This window comes from Saccostrea echinata, unplaced genomic scaffold (genome assembly GCF_033153115.1).
Source record: "Saccostrea echinata isolate AGI-Se365-2 ecotype Australia unplaced genomic scaffold, CSIRO_AGI_Sech_v1 ptg000045l, whole genome shotgun sequence".
NCBI lineage: Eukaryota > Metazoa > Mollusca > Bivalvia > Ostreida > Ostreidae > Saccostrea > Saccostrea echinata.
Genome location: NW_026889794.1, coordinates 3,289,135 through 3,312,160, shown reverse-complemented (window position 1 = coordinate 3,312,160; position 23,026 = coordinate 3,289,135). Strand labels below are relative to the sequence as shown.

The following is a 23,026-nucleotide window of genomic DNA, read 5'->3' as shown; positions in this document are numbered from 1 at the left end:
TCTATATACAACCATTCTCCATGATAAATTAAAGTCCAGGCTTTTTGACATCATTGACGGCTGCTTTTTCAACAAAAAAATTAACTCGTAAGTTTACTCACCTTGTCATTTGTCATTTGCAATATTATTTTGGTAGAAAAACATTCTGATTGCATACACAAGTACTTTGAAGTTGATATTAAAAAGATTCTTGAGTTTCTGATTGACAGTATCTATGAGGGTTTTGGATTTTGGAGACCAGGTCTTCCAACAATCTGTTGGAATTTCCATGGATACAAATTGTGCCCCGTTATTAGCAGACCTATTTTTGTATTCATATGAAGCAGAAGTTATTCAAAATCTTATACATGAGAAAAAGGAATAGTGCATATACCATCTACAAGAGATTCAAATGTCAGTGAAGTAATTGATGATGTATGCTCAATGGAATTTTAACTCAGAAATTTCCGTTTCTTGGGATCTAAAAAATGCTTTGCTGAATGTGAAAAAAATATTTGGATTCTACACACTGATGTATGCTCAATGGAATTGTAACTGAGAAATTTTCGTTTCTTGGGATCCAAAAAAAAAAAAATGCTTTGCTGAATGTGAAAAAATATTTGGATTCTACACACTGATATATGCTCAATGGAATTGTAACTCAGAAATTTCCGTTTCTTGGGATCCAAAAAAAAAAATGCTTTGCTGAATGTGAAAAAACATTTGGATTCTACACACTGATATATGCTCAATGGAATTGTAACTCAGAAATTTCCGTTTCTTGGGATAAAAAAAAATGCTTTGCTGAATGTGCAAAAAAAAAAAAAAAAAAAAAAAAAAAATTGGATTCTACACACTAGTACTCTTAAGCTGTTATTTAAAAGATGCTGGGTTCCATAATAATAATAATATCCACATAATTTTTTGGAGTCCAGGTTTTTGAACATATCTCAAACTTCTAATAGGAACAAATTTTGCTGCATTATATTCTGACCTATTTTTGTACTCTAATAAAGCAATTTTTAACAAAAATTTTACTTGAGAAAAAGGAAAAGTTAGCCTTTAATTGACATTTAAATATACTGATGACATTTCATTTATAAACAGTGTTTTTTCATTCATTTGACGACTATATCAATGTATATCCAAATGAATCAATAAAAGATACCTCAGTGAATGCTACTTCAGTTACACTGTACTATGTATGTACTATACAATTATTGACTAAAGGAGGAGAAGGACCTTGAGCTGAAAAAATACTTGTCATTCAATTTTTTTCATATTTTATATATTTCTAATTAAGTATGTCCCACATATCTTAAAGCAGTTATATCATTAGGTTTCTTACCTTATTTTGGAGATATTGATTGACAAATACTATGCCCTACAGTATCTAAGTGGAGTTTTAATTCTCCATGTTTCCGGGCGCATTACTCTGTCCATAATGGGATTTTTTAAGCATACATAAAAAATATCAGAGTGGACATGTATCTTTTAAAATATTTCAGAGTATAACTAGGATTTAAAATTCGAAAAAGCAAGTTTTGTATATCACACTGCATCTGGATAGGGAAAATTGCGCACTTTTTAAGGCAACTTAAACAATAAAAAACGTAATTTACAAAAAATTCTATCATTCAATATTTTTTAATTTACGTTGAAATGCAAATCCTTCAAATTATTGATTAACTGTAAAAGTTTCGAATGATGAAGCTGACCTCATTATTTCACAGGACATCGTTAAAGAGGACACAAGCATGACAAAAACGTGTCATGTTACATTTCTCGAGTACGGGAAAAAACCAACTATGACGTCACACGTAAGCTAAATAAGCGAAATAAGATATACCTACATAAGATTTACATCATCAGCCATGCAAAAATCATTTTTGTGTTCCCCGTTTCTCAAAATATTTCATCATATACTGATTATGACCTGTTTTTACATAATAATACCGCCCCTCTGTTCACCGAGTATGATCTTGCTGTACTAACAGATCGTGTATGACGTCACCGACTTGTTGGACGCGCAGTTTAGGGAAACAGAGGAGTGGATCAGTCTTTTTCATAATTTGTTAATGTTTACAAAATATTAAAACTTTTTAATTTTTTTTATATAAGATGGTGATTAAAGTTAAAAAAATTGTCAAAAAATTATACAAGAACTGATGCTTTACACGTTTTGCACTTATATAAACGGAGACTATGACGTAGTTAAACAGAGTCATGTGACCATGTGTCCTTCAGCCCCTTAAGATAAAGTCTATTTGTAACTATAGGGACCTGGCCCCGTGATCATGAAACATCTTAAGCTTAAGTCAAGATCTTTCAGTTAAATTAAAATGTTGTAGACGTCAAGCAGACCAAAATTAAAATTTTTTTCAATATTGCTTCACAAAAGTGTTGCTATTGGGAAATTTAAAGATTAATTCAATAATTAATAAAAATTTTTACAGCTGATTGAAATCTGACTTAAGTCTAAGTCTGCTTCATGATCCTGGGGCCTGGTTAGGTATTTGTTGACCAAGGCCGTGGGGCGATGTTAGCACGTATCTGACCTGGGCGGTATATTTGTTTGATTAAAGTTTCAATTAGAGAGAATTTATGTTCAATTTTTTCTGATCATGGCGGATCTTACTGTGTCGCTAAATTGTTTACTATGGCGCACGCTTAAAATTTGAATTGTTACTGGGTCGGGTAGAAATTTTACTGTGGCGGGACTGCCACAGTATAACAGATCATTGAGAACCATGGATCAGGAATTTTACAGCATTTTCACACTGAAATTCTGAACAGTTATATTATAACATGTTGTGTAACAAGATATCACATTTATCTTTCAACCGTTTAACAACTATTCAACAAAGTGGAAAAAATCATTATAAATACACAAATAGTATTTATACACAAACAGTCACTAATGAAGATGTTTAATCTCTTCGATAATAATCTCTTTCATTTCTACGTTACGCTACTAACTTACGGTACAATGTTACACATGATATAAAACGCGCAAATTGATTGGTTGATAAAAATGTTGGCAACTAGCAAACTTGTTGATCAAGAGGGAAAACCCGAATAGCCCCCCTGGAACCTCATTTTTAGGGCGAAGTCACACTGAGGTATATATATAAGAAAAAGAGAGTCTTGCCCAATCAGAGAGCATCAAAATTCCTGATAAATTAAAAATCATTAATTGGAATCTAGAAACTGAACGATATTACAAACAGGATGTCAAATGTCAAGATTTAAATGGTCAACTTCGATGAATATATAGCAATATTGTAATATACCAATAATACTGATTTCCAAATCTCAAAGATGATTTGCCTATATAACATGCATTCATAACTTTGCTTTGAAATAGTTTAAAAGTCTGCACTGTGTTAAACATTCTAAAACAATTCCCTATTCACAAATACTTATAAATGTTTTGTCCTTTTACGGACATCTTGAACACTATCAATTCCTCGAATCATATCGGCCGCTTTTTCTGCTATCATTATGGTTGGAGCATTAGTGTTTCCAGACGTAACATGGCGCATGACAGAAGCATCGACTATACGAAGATTTTTTATACCCTTTACTCTGTAAATGTAAACTGCAGTTATGGTATTCAAACTTAAAGAACATTTCATAATAAATCGTTGGCTAAGGAATCTGAATCATTCCAAATATTTTTTATTTATCTTTTCTATGCAAAATAATTTGCTTTTAGGAAATGTAATAGAATTGTAAACCTGAGCTGTGGATCAACAACAGCTGTTTTATCATCAGAGGCTCCCATTCTACATGTAGATGTTGGGTGATACACGGTGTAAGTAAAATACTTGATTCTACAGATCCAGTACTCCTCGGAGGGATATTGAAGTTCGTTACAAGGAGGACAATACTCCTCATAGGGGTCTGATGGTGACGCACCAATGGATCTGAATGCTGTTGTATTTGCTAATTTCAAAATCTGCTGTATTCCTAAATCATAAAAAAAAAATTGACCTGCACTTTTTGCATTTTCTTCAAAGGAAATTCAATAAATTTATGGATGGTTCAAAGGCAGCAAAAAATTTCAATCTGAGAAAAGGGAATTTCAATGAACTAGAAGTACGAGAACCTCAACAAATACTTATTCTGTTATATTTAATTTAAATTCACTTACTTTACTGCTGAACATTTACATGTAAACATGCATTTTGCAAGCCAAAGCAAGGGGTTTAAATTCAGAACGATAATCTGTTTAAAAAAATTGATTTTTCTAGTAATTATGGAAATCGTTTAACAACAGATGACAGAAAAATGAATTTCCACTAAATAAATTACATCTTACAGGGCATCATTGCTGAATATGTTAAAAACAAAATAATGTAAACAGGTCTTTTTTTAATTTTGGAGATATCAATCTCTCCAGCAGAGGGGTATTGAAAGATATTCGAAGAAATTGTAAATATCTTTTTATTTAACGTGTTGAGTAACTGGACCAGTATTTAGAGCAATTATAAAGGGTCCAAAATTTTAAGTCGGTAAATCAACTATGTGTGGGACCGTTCACGGTAGCTCAGTCGGTAGAGCGCTCGCTCCGTGATCGGGAGGTCGTGAGTTCGAATCTCGGCCGCGACAGACCTAAGTCGATAAAAAATGGGTAGCAACTGTTCCTTCGCCACGCGCTCGGCACTTTGAAGTGAAAGTTGCGGGTCCTTCGGATGAGACCTTAAAAACCGAGGCCCCATGTCACGGCAGGCGTTAGCACGATAAAGATCCCTCACTGCTCAATGGCCCTGAGTGCCGAGTAAAGGTCAAACAATTTGAAGCCCTTCACCGGTATATGGTGACGTCTCTATATGAGTGAAAAATTCTCGAATGGGACGTAAAACAACATACAATTAATCAACTATGTGTGGATGTTAAGTAGCTAATGGCTTTTATATACAACAGCTATTTGAGAGGTGCTATAAAAACCAATTTACTTCCTTAAAGTTAATTTAACGATGAATTTAAGGTTCCTAATTTGTTCTTTTTAGACTCTAAGATAATAAGTAGTATAACGTTCAGGAGCTTTAATATTAAATGAAGTTTCACATTCATTCAAGGATTATTGCTTTAAAAAAAAAAGAATGCTTTATAGTTGGTGCTCAGAAACAATAAATCTCACAAATATTCCTTACTGTTGAAATTATGTTTATTCATCATTTAAACAGTTGCAAATATTTTTTTAAAAATAACAACTTAAGCCATGCATATAAAGGTGAAACGAATATTAAGCCGCATAGATTCTAATATTTCATTTCACGAGAAAGTCTACAAAATTATAAAAACGTTGCATAGATTCAAAAGGGAAACTAAAAAAGAAATTGATTTTGAAAATAAAAGAAAGGTACATTTTCTTAATTGATATTATAGAAATTTCATTGCAATAAAAATGGGTCCAATATTATATAAATGTACCAAGGAATGGATCCAAATTTGTTGCATAGCATCAGTTTTAAGAAAGAGAAAAGTGAAAAAGAACAAAATTACCATATAGATATGTATATTGTAAATGTATGAAAAGTATATCATTTACCTTTTAGTAACGTTTTTACGTCATCTGGGTGATCCAAATACTTAGGATCTATCAGTGGTGGATCAAAAGGGTCGGTACTCTGAAGTCGAATGGTTCCTCTACTTTTCGGATGTAGAAGTATACTCTCTCCGAGGAAGGTGCCTACATTATTGCTTATGAATTCTTCACATGCTTTATACACACCTTTCCTTATCTAAAAGATATCAGAATTGAAATTCGTTTATAAACTCAATCATATCAGATATTTCCGTTTGTTTTCCTTTTAAGTCCTATTATCCGCTTTGACGGAATGGTTGATACAGAGTATTACACTTAAGAGCATCATTGTATGTATTTGCCCTATCAAATTTACAAAGTCATGTTAAGATTAAGACGTACGTACATGTCTTAAAATAACATTGTTTTGCATCGCAAACTGAATTATAAAGGTTTTTAAAAGTTGCAGTAGAAATAAGATTGATCAAAAATACTTAACCTTTGGGTTCCAGTTGAGAATTTTTACATACTCATAGGCGACGGAAGGTAACAGAAATACACTGTAAAACGTCAATTGCATGTGTGGAAGCAAGGAATCACCATCTTTAAGAAATACGCTCGACTCTATATGTGTTTTAGCCAAGGGGCCTGTGAAATGTATGAATTATAATACATGTACAAAGAACATTAAAAAATTACGCAGAAAATATTGCTCTTCGTCCTATCATTTTTAAGAAATCAACAAATAATTATATATGAAAACATTCATTTGTTCATGTGTGCAGTCTCATTTAGTTTTGTCAAATGGAACTAATGTTACATAAATTTAAAACCAACATTTTTGTCACCACGGAGCACTCTTATCAAGTAACATCAAAAACCAACTGTTCTTTCAAACAAAGTCTGTGACACCATACCCATTTATTTAAAAAGTTTATATACCACTTTAACCTTAGTTTACTGACGAGTATCAAGATAATTTGTCAATGTATTTAATTTTTTTTTTACTGCTTATCTCTCTTTTCATTAGTTACACAACTGTGAAGCGCTCATCCCTTTCTATGGCATTACTGATTTTAACCATATTTTTACTGATAATTCGTTTCATTGGAGGTCCTTCATCGTCCAATATAGAGTATCTAAAACTCAAAACATTCCTGTGTCACAAACACATCCACGGTTATTTTTTTAAATTTATAATCTGCGTCTTCCACAGCTTTTTCCAACTTTGTTAATTAAGGAAATTTCCCGAGTGCAACACAAAATCGCTTTTCGCTGCTCCGTGACGTAATGCGACGTCATGCGGACTACTCGTCTTCGGCAATTGATTTCTGTTCAACGAAGCAAAAAAAAAAAAAAAATAACATCAAATTTTGGAATATGCAATGATGTAACTATACTACATTTGAGTTCAGTTAGGAGACTATATCTTTCAAAAAATTTAAGTCAATGCTTATATTTACATTTTTACTCCCTGCCTTGTCTGCAAACGTCATTTATTTTTCAAAATTCCTGTATTATTCTTAGAGTAGGTTACAACTGATGGAAGAACCATTGCAAAAGCCACTGCCTTTGAAGTGTTTAATGTGAGCATGAATTTTTATTTTGCTCGTTACTTGCACTTGCACTTCGATTAACGTTTGTGACGTCGAAATAAAAATCATCCTTTAGCTTTTTGATCCCCCCAACAGTGTCATGGTGTTTTGAATGCCATAGTAGCTTTCCACAGAGTTTATAAGCAGATTACATGTGGAATGTAAATATTGTTTGTTTAACTTAAAAATGAACTCACCTGATTTAAACGCAGTGTATTGGAGGAATGATGACGCTGACAAATAAAAAGATGATGTTGTGTTATCCTTGAATAACAAAGTAACCATTATATGATCCTCCAGGTTTTCCCCAACAGGTAAATCAACAATCACAGGTATCTGTTTTCCAGAAAAAAAGACAAAAAAACCTTTAAGCTTTAATGACCTGAAAAGGAGACAGAACGCTACTGCTATTTGATCCTACTTCATGAACTGATGCAATGTTATACATTCTTATAAAGATGGTTCTCCATGACGATGAATTAGATTATTTTGACGTACATGTATATCGTTCTTAATTCCTTATGGATGGCTTTGATTATCATTTGTATATATTTTAGGTGAATTTGAAATATACTGTTATGTCAAGATTGGTTTAAATTTTAACGAATTGATTTAATGCTACATATACCCAAGTTGAACTGTATAACCTGGATTGGGGCAGATAACGCTCAATAAAACACGAAGCAGTTTATTTAAAAAATGCAAACTGCTCCAACCAAGATTATCCAGCAAATTTCTCTACATATAATTTATCAGTTTTCTGTCATAAAGTGCAGTATTATAATAAATTCGTCATTTACTCTTAGACAAGGCTTCAAATTGTACAAAATTGATCTGTAACGTCGGACGGATCGACATGTTTTTGACGCTAGTCAATGTGACATATGCGACACAGCTTTTGCAATATAAACTATATTTTCTGTCTAATCAGATATTGAATTGAATAATAGTTTGCTGTTTTACGTCCCTTGCGAGAATTTTTCACTTCAGATTTTACTATCACGTAACAAGGGCTTTACGTTTAGACCTTCATTCGCAATTAGGTCCATTGAGCAAAGAGAGTTCTTGAATTCCCAAATGCGTATAGTGACACGGCACCATAAGGTATCAGATGCATCCGAAAGAGCTGTGACTTCCACTTCCAATGCTGGGAGCTGGGTTTAAAAACAGTCACTACCTATGTTAAGCTTCTTTAAATTGGTTTGATGTGGCGCCGAGAACGAGAATCGAACTTTCCGATCATGAATCAAGCGCCCTACCACAAGGCTACCACGATCGGTTAATCCAACCAAAAATGAAAATAACTTTTTACAGCCAGAATTAAATTCTATATAAATTAAAATATTTACAATGAAAAATGGAATGTGAATATACTTGTAATATGTAAGTATCTCCTTACTCCTAATGATTTTAGGTGGTCCTTTGGTCCAATACCCGATAACATGAGAATCTGTGGACTATTGAACGCACCAGCAGAAATAATGACTTCTTTCCTCGCCTTTATAATATGTTTTACGTTGTCTCTCACAAGTGAAACTCCCAATGCCTTCTTATTTTCTGTCAAAATCTAAAATGGAGATATATACAAACTCTTTTATCTATACAGCAAAAGGTATTATAGTGTAATTATATTCAAACAATGAGGTATGATATCGTTATTTGCCTTGGTAACATATGAGTTCACAGCCACATGTAGATTTGGGCGGTTCATAGCAGGTCTGAGAAAGGCTTTAGCCGTACTCCATCTCTCTCCGTTTCTAACTGTCTCTTGTGCGTGACAGTAGCCTACATGAATGAAGAGGAATGAAGAGGAAACATACCTGAATTGACCAAAACGAAAATAAGCCTTTTAGAAAGCCTAATTACAGAAGTCTTTTGTGAAAATTAAAACGCAATGTACATCTTTTCATCTAATGGTTTGTAAAATCAAAACAACTTTGCAATTGGAAGGAGTCTGATCATACTAAAGGGCATTTCCCTGTAGGGCAGAAAGTAATACGAAGTATTTCCTTCTGTTTATGTTGTTACTACAGACTAGTGGTTTGATTCACTCATGTCCGACCTATTTGTGACTCTCCATTGCAGTCTACAACAGAGTAACCTAGCTCTTCCATTCCTCGTCTGTACACATCGCTCAGAGGCGTGGCTGTTCCGTCACTTACGGTCAGTGGACCTCCCTTTTTATGGTAGGCTGCACAAGAAATCATTCTTATATTTATTATCATAACAAGCAGGTTTAATTCAACTCATTTTGTTCATTGCATGACGTCTTTGTAGTTGAGGGTAACATTAAAATTTTTCGCCTCAAGAAAACCATTGTCAACCGCGGCGCATCCGAAGATGACTATTGTTTGTGAGGAGTGAACATTTTTAATGTTACCTTCAACAACAAGCAATATCTATTATTTTAATGATTTTTTTTTTATACAAAACATTGAACAGTAAACCAATGCACACATGAATTCTGTGCTGTCACCAATTTTTGGAATATCACCTGTCGTTAAGCAACGTTGACTGTTGCGATGTTCCATCATGCTGGAGGCCGTGATTTCATCATTCAAAGGGTAAAAGCATTTTTTTTTCTTTTTTTAACAAATGTACATGCGTCTCGACGAGTCAGATTCAACTAATTGACACGGAGGTATAATATGAATAAATATCAACGATTGAAACAAAGTGATGTCCCACAAAATTACTCATCCTCACACAAATTGATTTTTTAAGAGAAATGATATGGAAATAGAATTTTACGTGAATTTTGCAATGATGGTATTTGAATATCCTCTGATTTAATAAAATATGGAAGTACATCCTTATAGCTCCATCCATCAGCACCCTCTGTTGCCCATCCATCATAATCATGGCGACTTCCCCTTATGTAATGCATATAGTTTATAGAGCTGGTTCCGCCAAGGACACGCCCTCTCGGCTGGGCGCTTCTCTGTCAAAATTTAAAAGAATTTATATTTTTATCTGCAGGTTTTTACTTACTTTAACGATAGTTTAACTTTACTGCTAAAACAAAGTTGTGTATACGAGGGTTGTCCCAGAAAAACGCGAACTTTTTAAATATAACATAAACTACCTGACTACCTGACCAAAATTATTCAGTTTTTGCATAATGTTGGGAATTGATATTTGCGTCATTTTGACCAAATACTATAAGGTTGTCATATGCATTTAGAAATAGCATTTAAAGGGTGTTAAATATCGGTGGTCGGCGCACGGCAATTTCTTGACTTTCAAAATTAGCATTGTCATCTACGTTTTTCTTTATTACACGGCAATATGGAAATATAATGTGACAAAAATTATGTCCATAGAAACTGTACGATCTAGAGGTACGTTTTGACGTCGTCGACGCCGTCGATGTTGCGCCGTGAGCTATTTTGAATGGTTCGTTTATCAGAGAGAAAAATTTTATTTATTGAGATGAAATATATGGAGATAACGAACAGTATTTAACTGAAATTTTTGTGAATTATATAAAAAATGTTGATTATGGTGCATGTCAATTTTTAACTTTATAATATAAGTGAAACGAAAAATATTGAAAATGATCACGTTTTTGTGGGACAAACCTCGTCTTTTCCTTATATAAATTGTTTTAGAATTAAAGGATAAATCATTAACTCCTAATCAGCTGTCATATTATAAAAATTAGTAGATTTAAATTTCATTTTTTTTTTTTTTTTTTTTTTTTGTATTTAGCAAGTTATGTTATACCTTGATGATTTCATTTCAGGTGAAAGGATATTTTTGTTAGTAAAATAGAACCTTGTTTTCAAAACCAAAACATGCGTTCTTTTGAGGGACAGTCCTAAAAGCCCAATCTTGCTTCGTATTTTGCAAACTACCGGACGCCACAGGTATATGCATCATTTCGTTTTCGTTTTCTGATCCTCCAGCTTCTATAATTAGTACTGATGAACTCAAGTCTTCAGACAGCCTGTTAGCAAGAACACAGCCAGCTGAGCCTGCTCCAACTGCAATATTAACCAGATTCACATTTTGTTTGTTTGCTTCTTTGTTTTTTGACCAAAAATTAGGGAATTTATCTGCCATTTTAGCATTAAACAAGAGGCCCAAGGGCCTTAACTGACAACTGAGTGTAATACAACAAATCAGAGGATCTATAGAGTATAAAATAAACTGATAGATGAAGCTTTGTTGTCCAAAAGCAAGAGAAATAGGATGATCAGGATCAATAAAATATTTAGTCTAGTATTCAGTAACAACTCATAAATTAAATTCTAATCTATCCCCCATTTATCACTACCACCATGCAGACTATTAACAAACTATTAGTTCTTCTGTACCGCTTTTAACCACATATTATGACCTCTCACGTTGGCCTCTCTTGGTCTTTGAAGAACATTTAATTAGAGAAGTTATTTTTGCCTCATTTTTATTCATTTATTATTTACAAGTCTACCTGATCATTAAAAATATTAAAGTACTTTTTGTATTATACAATACCTTTTTTGCCTAATTCTCTTACTCTATTAACTTTCAAATATATTATTTACAGTGATTTATTATCAAAAGTGAATTGCAAAGGGGAATAACTTCTCTCAGTAGAATACAAATTAATAGAGCCCTGACCAGGACCAGAACACTGGTCCTGATGTTCAAATCTGGTAAAAATGTCCTTGCTTATTATTTTTTTTATTCTGTTTTCCTTCGATATGCCCATTAGCAGAGAAAATTTTCAAAGAAATGATGCATTTTCGTTACAAATTTAACACAGCCCTACCCTAACACTAAACCCCATGTCCCAGGGTCATGAAATTCACAAATCTGGTACAGGTACCCTTATCATCATAACTATGCACCTAGTTCAGGATTTTCAAAGAATTAACACATTTTAAGTATATATTATCAATATATCCCCCCCCCCGAGAAACACCAAAACCTGGGACCACAAGTTTTAAAAAAAATGTATTAAGCACAATTGTTCATCATAACTATGCATTTTGTGTATCTGCTCTACACTAAGGAGCAGACAGGATTACATGTATATTTAACAGAAATAATGCATTTTCACTATATTATCAATAGAGCCCCACCCTTACACCAGAGCAACTGACCTAGAAGACAGGAAACTCACAATTCTGGAAGAAGTACTCTTATTCATCATAACTAAACACTTAGTTTCTTTGCTTTATAACCAGGAGCAGAAAAAATATTTTCAAAGAAATTATGCTTTTTCACTATATAATCAATAGACCCCCACCCCCTCAACCCTGGGGCCATAAATTTCACCAGCTTGGAAAAAACATCCTTGCTTATCAAAACCATGCACTTAGTTTGTTTGAATAATACCCAGGAGCAGAAAAGAGGATTTTCAAAGAATTAATGCATTTTCACTATATATAATCAATAGAACCCCGCACTAGCACCAGAGCCCCTGACCCAGGGGCCATGAAATTCACAATTTTGGAAAAGGCATCCTTGTGCATCATACACATGCACTTAGTTTGTTTAAATAATACCAAGAAGCAGAAAAGAAGATTTTCAAAGAATTAATGCATTTTCACTATATATAATCAATAGAGCCCCACCTTAACACCAGAGCCCCTGACCCAGGGGCTATGAAATTCACAAATTTGAAAAAGGCATCATTGCTTATCATAACCATGCACTTAGTTTGTTTAAATAAAACCCTGGAGAAAAGAAGGAGATTTTAACTATATGATCTATATAGCTCCTACCTAGGACTAGAACCCTTAACCCTGGGGTCATGAATTTCATGATTTTGGTAGAGGGCCAAGCGCCTATTACAATCATGCCAACAGGTGACTGCTTGATGTTCAAGAGTAAAGAAGATTTTTAAAGATTACATCAATTTTGGTGGTTTTAGCCCCACCCCTCTGGCCCCAGGGGGCAGGGACCAAGAAATTCACAATTTTTGTTCCCTTCACCCATAGATGGTATATGCTAAAATTGGTTGAAATTGGTTTAGAGGTTCTAGAGAAGAAGTTGAAAATGTTCAAAAGTTAACGCACGACAGACGACGCACGACGACAGACAAAAACGGATAGCAATAGGTCACCTGAGTGACTCAGATGACCTAAAAATATATGTCAGACATTACACGACATAAATATTATCTTGAAAGAAATAGGCTATGATAAGAAATTTTTATTGTATTATATCATACATTTATTTTATAATGCATTTATTTTCATTACATACCTATTATATAGTCGTATGTGCTGTTAAAGACAATGTTTGTTTCTTCACTTGCTTCGTTCTTTACATACATATAGTAGTACACACAAACAGCAAAAAATATCACCAAAAAACTAAGTGACCGATCCATACCTTTAAATAAAAAAAGAAAATAAAGAAAAAGGATTAAATTTTTGATACATGTATTATCTAACGTAAGTATTCGATACTGAATTCTTAGAAAATACGCTCTCTATTTTAGTTTAAATAAGAATGTGTTTGTCACTAATGCATTTATTTGTTTGTTTTAAATAAACTATATTCGTGATATAGTTCTCAAAATCAGATGATTAATTATGGAGGACTAATTGACGGTCAATTAGACCTTTTCGTATGGGTTGCAGAAGCTGAATCATTCATAAATCAACAATACTCAATAATACTCATGTCTCAATTCAATATTTTCCACTTTTTAACAAAACACACATCGACAAACGTTACTTGAATTCAAATATAGATTGCTGTTAGAATTATGGAATTGAAACCCGATCTATAAAATGTTACTTCAAACTCAACATATATAAATAGAACCTGAGAGCTTTTCCAGTACTCGGTGGTCAACTATAGTCAATTCTTCTAGATTTCACAAATTGGGAGTGTTCAACAACGTTCACCTCTTTTCTTGGATAGCATTTTCAAAGTATTAGCAGTGAAAAGCAGTCAACTGACGTTCAACTGACCATTTTATGCAAAATAATTGACAGCTTTAAATAAAAGCAATAAACTCTTAGTGGTCAATTGTATTCAGTTGAAGACTAGATGACGGCCAACAAGACATTTTTGTATGGGTAAACACAGCAGGTAAAATCTTTGTGTCCATGTTAATCATATTGAAATTTACAGTTGTTGATTTGGTGCTAGTTAAGATCCTATATAATTTTATTTAGACAAACTTCTTATCTACATTTCAAATTTGTCCCATATACACCATAGATATCTCGAAGGTCTGTTGAGACAAAATACCTCTGCATAGAAATACGGCTGATTTTATGCTGACATAAAAAGTATTTTTAGCAACACCCAGCATTTGTGTAAAATAAACTTTTTTATCGCTTGAAGTGCATTGGGAACCTCCTTCAATTTACCTTTAAATTACACAAGTCCTCATTACTTACATTACTGAGAAATGCGATAAATTCTTCAAATTAAATTATTTTTAAATCGATATCAAGCTAGTCGTAATCTATATATTTGTACTCTAATGTACGTGTATCTCTGCACTTATCTCTGTAACCTGCCATTTGGCTTTTACAATTAGAACGATTGTAATAACAACGGAAAGTAAGTATCTCATTTACATAACAAGAATAACAGAAAACAATTTTTCTCTGCATGACCACATACCTGAGTATAGTAATGACTGTGAGTAAAGCTTTAGGGAGTTTTTTTCCCTTCAAAATATGCACAACAGTTCCTTGACCTACTATCAAGTAACGTTATCCACTGGGTTTTTTTTTAGTATTGAAGTGTGTTCTACAAACACAGTTATCAGGGTTGACTGCATTTGGTGTAAAACTAGGTTCCGATTTCAAGCAGTCGAAAGGAGGTTTAATTTAAAACATATTCAAAATGAAGAGTTACTTTATTTATTAAATTTTAGCATAAATGTAAAGAATTTTACGTAATAGGGATATCAGACTCAAAACCTCTGATCAAAAGTTAAGTATGATAATGTCTGAATCCCAAAAATTAATTTGAAAAAGTTTCTAAAATACAAAAAAAAAAAAAAAAAAAAAAAAAAAAAAAAAAAAAAAAAAAAATTGAAAACAATACCAGGAAAAGCTTAGCAAAAGGATGCCACTTCAAAAGAAAATTGACCACCACAAATCATGCATTAAAAAGTATGAGAGCTGGGTGGTGCTGGATCTTCAAAATAGACGTCAATCGTATAAACTGTTGTCAGTGTGCAGGTATCAGAATACAACTGACTCATTAGGCTGGCCCTATCCAGTGACACCTTTGTGCAGCAGATATTAAAATATAAGAAAAAGGCGTGGATCCATGAATGTTCAGGATAAAGGAAATTTTTTACACGCAAAATATAATTCTGAAAACTTCTACATAATTTTCAGCATAAATGCATAATTATAATTTGATAATAATTTCTGTTTAAGTCCTCTAAAAGAGAAGCCCACTGCGAGTGGTACTTGCTTAATTTGTTATAATTTACACTTTATCGAAAGATCGGAATCATAAGCTTTCATTTTAAGATACTTTTATGTAATATGATCTAAATCTTTTTTGAAAAAAAAATGTCTAGAGAAAGGCACATATAAAACACAATACATCATGAGAAAAGATGGTTCCTCAAAACCTAATATTCCAGAAATAACCGCACCATCCACGTTGCGTTTGCACACAAAGAATTGATATTCAGATTTGTCAGCAATTCTGTATATTAAACACCGGTCTGTCAATATAAAGTTTGAAAGTAAAGATAAGGAAACAATCACTAGCAAACCAATATAAATCATACTTTAAAAAAAATAAAAAGCTTGTATAAGTCTACTCATTAATATATCAAGGAGAGCAGGTAAAGACTGAAAGCAATGCATAAACAATGATATATTTTGGTAATATCAATTTTTGTCATATGACACACGGTGAGGTAAGGGGTATATGGATTCTCATTGACATGTCTTAATAGATTACATTATACACTGTCATAAAACATTTTAATCTATAACATATTTTACAATAAAATAACAATTTTTACATTAAAATTATTGCAGAAAAAATACATAACCCGCGTAAGCGGGTTACGTAAATTTTTTCTGCAATAGCTGCGACGTTAATTCCCGTACTAACAACCAAAGAAAAACATTTTATTGTTTATATTTATATCTGTATAAATAATCATTTAAAGTAGGATTAAAAACATTAATTATTGTATTATTGATATGTAAGTCATGTATGTTTCGTTGATGGAAGAGCCACTGATTAAGAAATCTGTACAGGCTATATGCCTAGTGTTGTTTACGAACTGATAAACGGCAATAGTTTTCTTTAAAAATCATTGAGAAAATATTCAGTGAATGTAAATACGAGGGGTGATCAAAAAGTTCGCGAACTAATCAATTAACTTCCAAAAAAGATATAAAATTAGATTTCGGTGTTTATTATTTATTAAAGTAGTCCTGTCCAATTTTAATGCACATCTGCCACAGCTCTGCCCATGCGCGAATCACGTGATCTAGGCGGCCTGTTCACAGAGGCTAAAGATTTTTTCGAGTCTTATATTTCTTACCATGCAAGTTATTTCTTGATGCAAGAATAGTCCAATTGTCGCAAATGGCCAAATCTCGGAAATAGGAAGGGTGGATAAGGATATATATTCTCAGAATGAGCATGATGACCATCACAACCCGACTTCTCTGTCTTGGATGCGTCGTTTTTCCATTTTTGGATAAAGTATGGTCGCCTTCTTTTTAACATATCTAATATGTTTAAAGTCTGAAGTAAACGGTATTTTAGGGATTTAATATCTATAATATTCTTAAAATATTCAACTATATTTCAAACTGTAGCTTGGCGATCTTTCATAACAAATTGCTCAACCAAAGACACATCTCTTCCCCAATTTACTTTCACTGGGCACCAGAACAAACATCATTTTTAACTATGAAATATATGGAGATAACGAACAGTATTCAAACTCAAAAGTCCATTAAACATTACAAAATAGGTACATAGCAAACACGGACCTCCAAAACATCAGAGGTGGGATCAGGTGCCATGGAGGAGTGAGCATCCCCTGCCGACCGGTCACACCCGTCGTGTGCTCCTTGTCATGATCAGGAATAACGGAAAAGTCCGTCGACAATTCACCATCTCCCTTCCTTCACTAAAATAATCAATCCAATTCATGATTGAACTTCTGGTAAGTCTTTGTCTTCATAAACCTTATTTCAAAGATATACGTTAAACTTAAAGGTGCTTGGACACAGATTTGAAGTTAATATTTTCTCAAATTTTCTGTAAAATTTCATGACTTATATGTTGCTAGAGCATTTCATACTAAAATATAATAAAAATCTTATTTCATCTCGTAGTTATTGAAACTTCAAATTTCTGAACGCGTTTGATTGACACATCCTTGCACTTTCACAAATTTTAATTTTATTCTTAATACTTAAGAAAAGTGGCGATTTTGTTGTGTATTAATGAAAAATATTAAAACTATAATCCAGAAAATTCACAGTAGAAATGTTCGAAATCAAAACCAACTCAAAGTATTGTCAGTCCGTGCTCAGTGGTGTGTGCAGACTTTAACAATTGAACACACCCGGTGAATCGTAAACATTAACAATAACAGAGCTCGTGCCCTGTTTACAAAAACAGTTTACGTTTCACGGGTGTATTCAATTTGTTAAACTCTGTACACAAAACTGAGCACGGGCTGACGATATTAGTGAAGGGGTTTGCTTTCGCACATTTCTACTCTGAATTTTCTGGATTATAGATGTAATGTTTTTCATTAATACACAACAAAATCGCTTCTTTTCTTAAATGTTAGGGATAAAGATAAAATTTGTGAAAGTGCAAGGATGTGTAAATCAAACGCGTCCAGGAATTCGTAGTTCCAATAATTTCCAGATAAAATAAGTTTTTAATTATTTTTTCGTGTGAAATGCTATTGCAATATATAAGTCGTGATATTATACAGAAAATCTGAGAAAATATTAACTTCAAATCTGTGTCTAAGCACCTTTAACAATCTTTTATTTGCTCTAGTACGACTAAGTCAGCCATTTTTTGTCTCAAGTCATCTACATATTGACGTCATTTTCATATTGTGACGTCACAAACATGGCGCAAAACATTAGGTAACATCTGCTATTTATAGAACATGTTAATGACTATTTGTGTGTCAAATTTCATTCTGATCAGAATAGCGGTTTTGTAAATATAGAGATAGCTTGCGAACTTTTTGATCACCCCTCGTATACAGCAATAACTCAAAGCAAAACTATTATTTATTCCAAATTGGCAAAAAGATTAACAAGTATTATATTATAACTAGATAGCTGCGGTTAAATACTGACCAATATTTGAACTTCACACGTGACCTTACTGTTAATATCAAAACCTGAAACTATTTAGTCTACTTTTTCAACTCAATACATTTGAACGCTAATGCCCAAACGTTAATTTTATAATATTCTTAATGTGCAATATGAACGGCCACACATATATTTAAACTGACTTTTTCATATTACTTGGGATCCAGATTAGTTTTAAAATCTTAGAACTGATATACGATAGAGAGAAGTGCTGTCTACGAAATTAGAGAAATGATCTGCTAATTTAAGTGAGGAAAGATTATATATTTAAAGCAAATTGATATTGGGTTCTCATGATTTATCCAGATCATTACATACAGAAGGAAGTGTTCTGTGACATGACAACTGATTGATTGATTGTTTGTTGTTTTACGTCCCATTCGAGAACTTTTCACTCATATAGAGACGTCACCATATACCGGTGAAGGGCTTCAAATTTTGACCTTTACTCGGCACTCAGGACTATTGAGCAGTGAGGGATCTTTATTGTGCCAACGCCTGCCGTGACACGGGGCCTCGGTTTTTAAGGTATCATCTGAAAGACCCGTAACTTTCACTTGAAAGTGCTGAGCGCATGGCGAAGGAACAGTTGCTACCTATTTTTTATCGACTTAGGTCAGTCGCGGTTGAGATTCGAACTCACGACCTTCCGATCACGGAGCTAGCGCTCTACCGACTGAGCTACCGTGAACGGTCAACATGACTACTAAAGAGAAAAGGATTACAGTTTTTTCTGGCAATTTCTCTGAATGGATTAACTACTTCTTTGGCATTTGTTATCAAATATAAGAACAATGCACATGGGTATGAAACATTGCACATTGAGTATGAAAATAAACTTTAAAAAATAAAAACTAACAATACAAACTAAGACGCTATAGCACGAGTTGGCAGCAATGATTATTGAAAAGTATATACTTCAAAAATGTATGTAAGATTTATAAATGAACTGTAATTGTGTTCATAAATGTAAGGTCGGTAAAGTTTTTGTCATGCGGCAAAAAAAGTAACCTAACTCTTCTATTTATGTTTCTCTTTTTTTTAAAGTATTACATACAGCCTGATGACATATTGAAACAACAGTCAATATACCTAAAGGATTACGGATATAAATTTCTATTGAAGACGTCCTGTTTTTCCAGATTTAAATACACTTGTGAAGTGACGATACTTTTGAATTAACCCTTGATCATGTACAAGTGTATTAAACAGTCACAAAGCATTATGACGTGTTTTAAAATGAGGTGTGGTACAATTTCATCCTGTCATCAATGCCAAATTTACATCATTTATATTTTTCATTTTTAGAAAAAGGAGGAAGAGGAAACAAATACTAGGTAGAGTTATGAGGAAAATAAATCAAAATTTTTACTAGATTTAGATAGAATATCTTGATGGAAAGATAAAAAGTCTAAGATCCTGACATAAAATATGAGAAATCTTACGAAATCCATCTGCAAGTTCATTTTACAACCAGTGTGTCCAGCAGCATTCCGATACACAACCCTCAAAGATGGACAGATAGCGTCACAACTGTTTTTAGCTCATGTGTTTGGTGGTCTTTTCGTTATTTTTGGAGTGTTATCAGCAGAGAAGAGCAGAGTTGACAATTTTCGCATGAGCAAGTTGACTGTTCTTACTATATGTGTCTTTTTTGGTTTATTGTCTGCATTGATTCTACTGATTCAAAGTTGTCGTCAAAGACTTGTGGCTCAATTCAAATATACAGAAGAAGATCCATCTTTAAATTTACAGCTAGGATTTTTATGGCTGTTTGGACTGGCCAACATGATTTATTTATGCATACACATTATTGTTTATCAAGAATGTGTACGAAAAGCAGATGATGATTTTGAGATTAATTTATTCGTGCTTTTTACCAACATTTTGCAAGTTCTATTTATAGTTTTCGAAATTGCAGTCCTCACATACAACAAAGGAGCTCCACTGGAGCCTACGATTTATCTACATTTTTGCATAGTCTGCATCCTTGCAACAAACTTTTCCATCTGGTATAGCTCAACTATGCAAAAAACAATCGCTTTTAAGAATACAACAGAAATTAATGACAAATCTTGCCTAGACAGCTCTGAAGTTCAAGGAAAATTAGAAAAAATTGTATCTCCAATATTCTTACCCCCTAAGCTAGAGTTTTGTATTCTTGCTTCAACCCTTCTGCTATCTCTGTGGCAAAGCGCTACAACGTTTCAAACGTTGGGTCCATATCATTCTTCTACAGCGATGACCTATGATGGCTTTGAAAGCCGAGGCATGGAACATACTGAAATTAAAGGAACCTACATCCTGGCTCTGATATTTGGAATTGTCATAAACTTTCCAATAATTATGTCAGTAGTTTTCTTGAATTTTGTGTATGACAGGAGATATGAAGATGTTAACATTGCCTTGGAAACTAGTGTTATAGTAAGTGCATTGTGTAACTGCGTTATAGTGTGTATTTGCAGATATAAACTCAAGAAGAACTTTGAATATACTAAGAAGCCGATGATTATTCGAGAGTATATTTTAATTCTCAGTGTCACTGGAATAATTGCATATTATACATATGCTCTTTTAGCGGGACTCTCTGGAAACACGCCAACAAAGTTAACTATTCCTTGTTGCATATTTTCGATGCTTGAGATATTCCTACAGACTTGGCTTTTTATCCATTCTCGTCGCTTTACAGTAGGACGGGATGGAGCTAAATTGCTATCCGCTAGTGCAATTGTACTTGTAACCACTAATCTGATGTTCTGGCTTCTTAATTCCTACAACAGTTCTAGCTTACTTGCACACAGTCGCCACAAGGGTTTCACTGATTTGGGTCGCATGAAAACCGTTCTTGTACCCATGACAATATATTTTAGATTTTTTTCTGGAATGAGTGCATATTCCATGTATAAAAGATTCAAACTTAGAATTCAGGAAGTTTAGTTTTATATCGGTAAAAAGAAGGTATTCCAAACTGCTACATTTCTGACAAGGCACATAGATTATCGTTTTACATACAATTATTATTGCTTTACATATAATTTAACAAATAATTGTTTAAAGAACTTCTTGCTTGCCACTGTGTATGTGAATTTGAATCTTTTTATCTTACGATATCTATAATCCGGTTATTTGACACTTAAAGTATAATTTATTATAGATGAAGAATTTCTGTAAAGATAATTGATATTTTCTAAAAGATACAGGTACATGTTTTTTTTTTAACATGATGATGTCACATTTTCTGTATTTAAGGAATACAATTCTGATCAATGAAAACATAGCTTAACTATGCAAAATGAATGATCCTGCTTTTGAACGAAATGAACCATTTTTTTTTAAATTAAAATGTTCTTTAAATGAAAATTTTCTTACTAAACTTAGCAGTTCGGCAATTCATAATCAAAGATCAAAAATCTTTTGTGCATTGAGAAGCAATGTAGAAGCATGAAGACTTATCTAGATTACAACCTATGGATCATGCATTTATCAAATATCATGCTGATTGAGGCTTAATATTGTCATGATAGGTATGATGGTTTATAAACCACAAAATCTTTATTCTGGAATAATTTTCATTTAAATTGAGGGGAATTTGTCAGGTTTTCCTTTTTTTAACCAGGATATTATCACCAACTTTATTCGTATGTATTTATGTTAATCATGCAGGAAGAGGGAAATCTATGATGAGTAATTAATTACAAATTGAAAAAAGACTTCTATGAGTGAATCAAGCTGCTGTCAAAGGTAACCGATACTGTATTCGAAAGGCAATATAATTAGTGCAACTGCCGAATTTGGACAGAATAGGGAAGTTTGCTGAACCGTAACAAGAATATTACAGTTAACTATAACCTTCTATAGTAAACAATATTTTAATATAGTATAGTAAGCTTTTTTAGTAATTCAAATATTTTACTTAAGTAAATCAAAATTTTTACTATAGTAAATGAAAGTACATATATTTACTATGAATTTCAAATTTTTGTCAAAATACTAATGAAAATGACATTCAATTGTTGATGTCATGAAGTTGGTCACGTGATAAGACTTTTTTATATACGGAAAGCAAACTGTAAGTAACATTTGAAAGGTCTAGACTGTAAGATCAAATAAAGTTACAAATGTACGTTAGCAGAATATTCAAACCAGAGTCTAAAAAGTGCAATTTTTTTCTTTGTAACACAAATTAAAATATAAATACATGTATAAATATAAGAAATAAGATGTCATTTTTAGAGTTTCATTGTAATATGACATTAAGTTTGTACGTAATCAGATCTACTATTACGCCGAAGGGCGTTGAAGTATATTTGATCACGTTCCAACTTCATGTCATGGTCCACTGAAACTCTCTATAAATAATATCTTGTATCTAGATTAAAATTTGCTTAAATAAATGAAATGTAATGAATCAGGAAAGAATATGGCTTTAAGAAGGACCGTTCTGGAAATATGACTTTTAAAAAGAAAGAACCTTAAAATGACTCATTTAAGGAGTTATTTTCCCTATGAAAATAGTGAGCTGTCACACACTTCATTTTCAGATATGTTGTCTAAAAGATCTTCAACAAATCACACATTTTTAAAATGTGTGGGCAATGCAAATGGTCTGTATTGTATGAAAG

The 23,026-nt window shown here is 32.9% G+C and overlaps 1 protein-coding gene across 1 annotated transcript; it reads right to left on the bottom strand.

Moving 5' to 3' along the window:
• Positions 1-2,112: 2,112 nt before the first annotated feature.
• LOC133201566 (L-sorbose 1-dehydrogenase-like) lies at positions 2,113-14,755 on the bottom strand. Its single transcript, XM_061337364.1, has 12 exons — positions 14,686-14,755; positions 13,306-13,434; positions 10,885-11,093; positions 9,859-10,048; positions 9,170-9,298; positions 8,771-8,892; positions 8,507-8,674; positions 7,305-7,443; positions 6,012-6,160; positions 5,537-5,729; positions 3,720-3,951; positions 2,113-3,567 (listed from the first exon to the last, which is right to left on the bottom strand). The coding sequence occupies exons 2-12, from the start codon at positions 13,430-13,432 to the stop codon at positions 3,402-3,404; spliced, it is 1,824 nt and encodes a 607-aa protein (XP_061193348.1). The 5' UTR covers positions 13,433-13,434; positions 14,686-14,755; the 3' UTR covers positions 2,113-3,401.
• Positions 14,756-23,026: the final 8,271 nt, after the last annotated feature.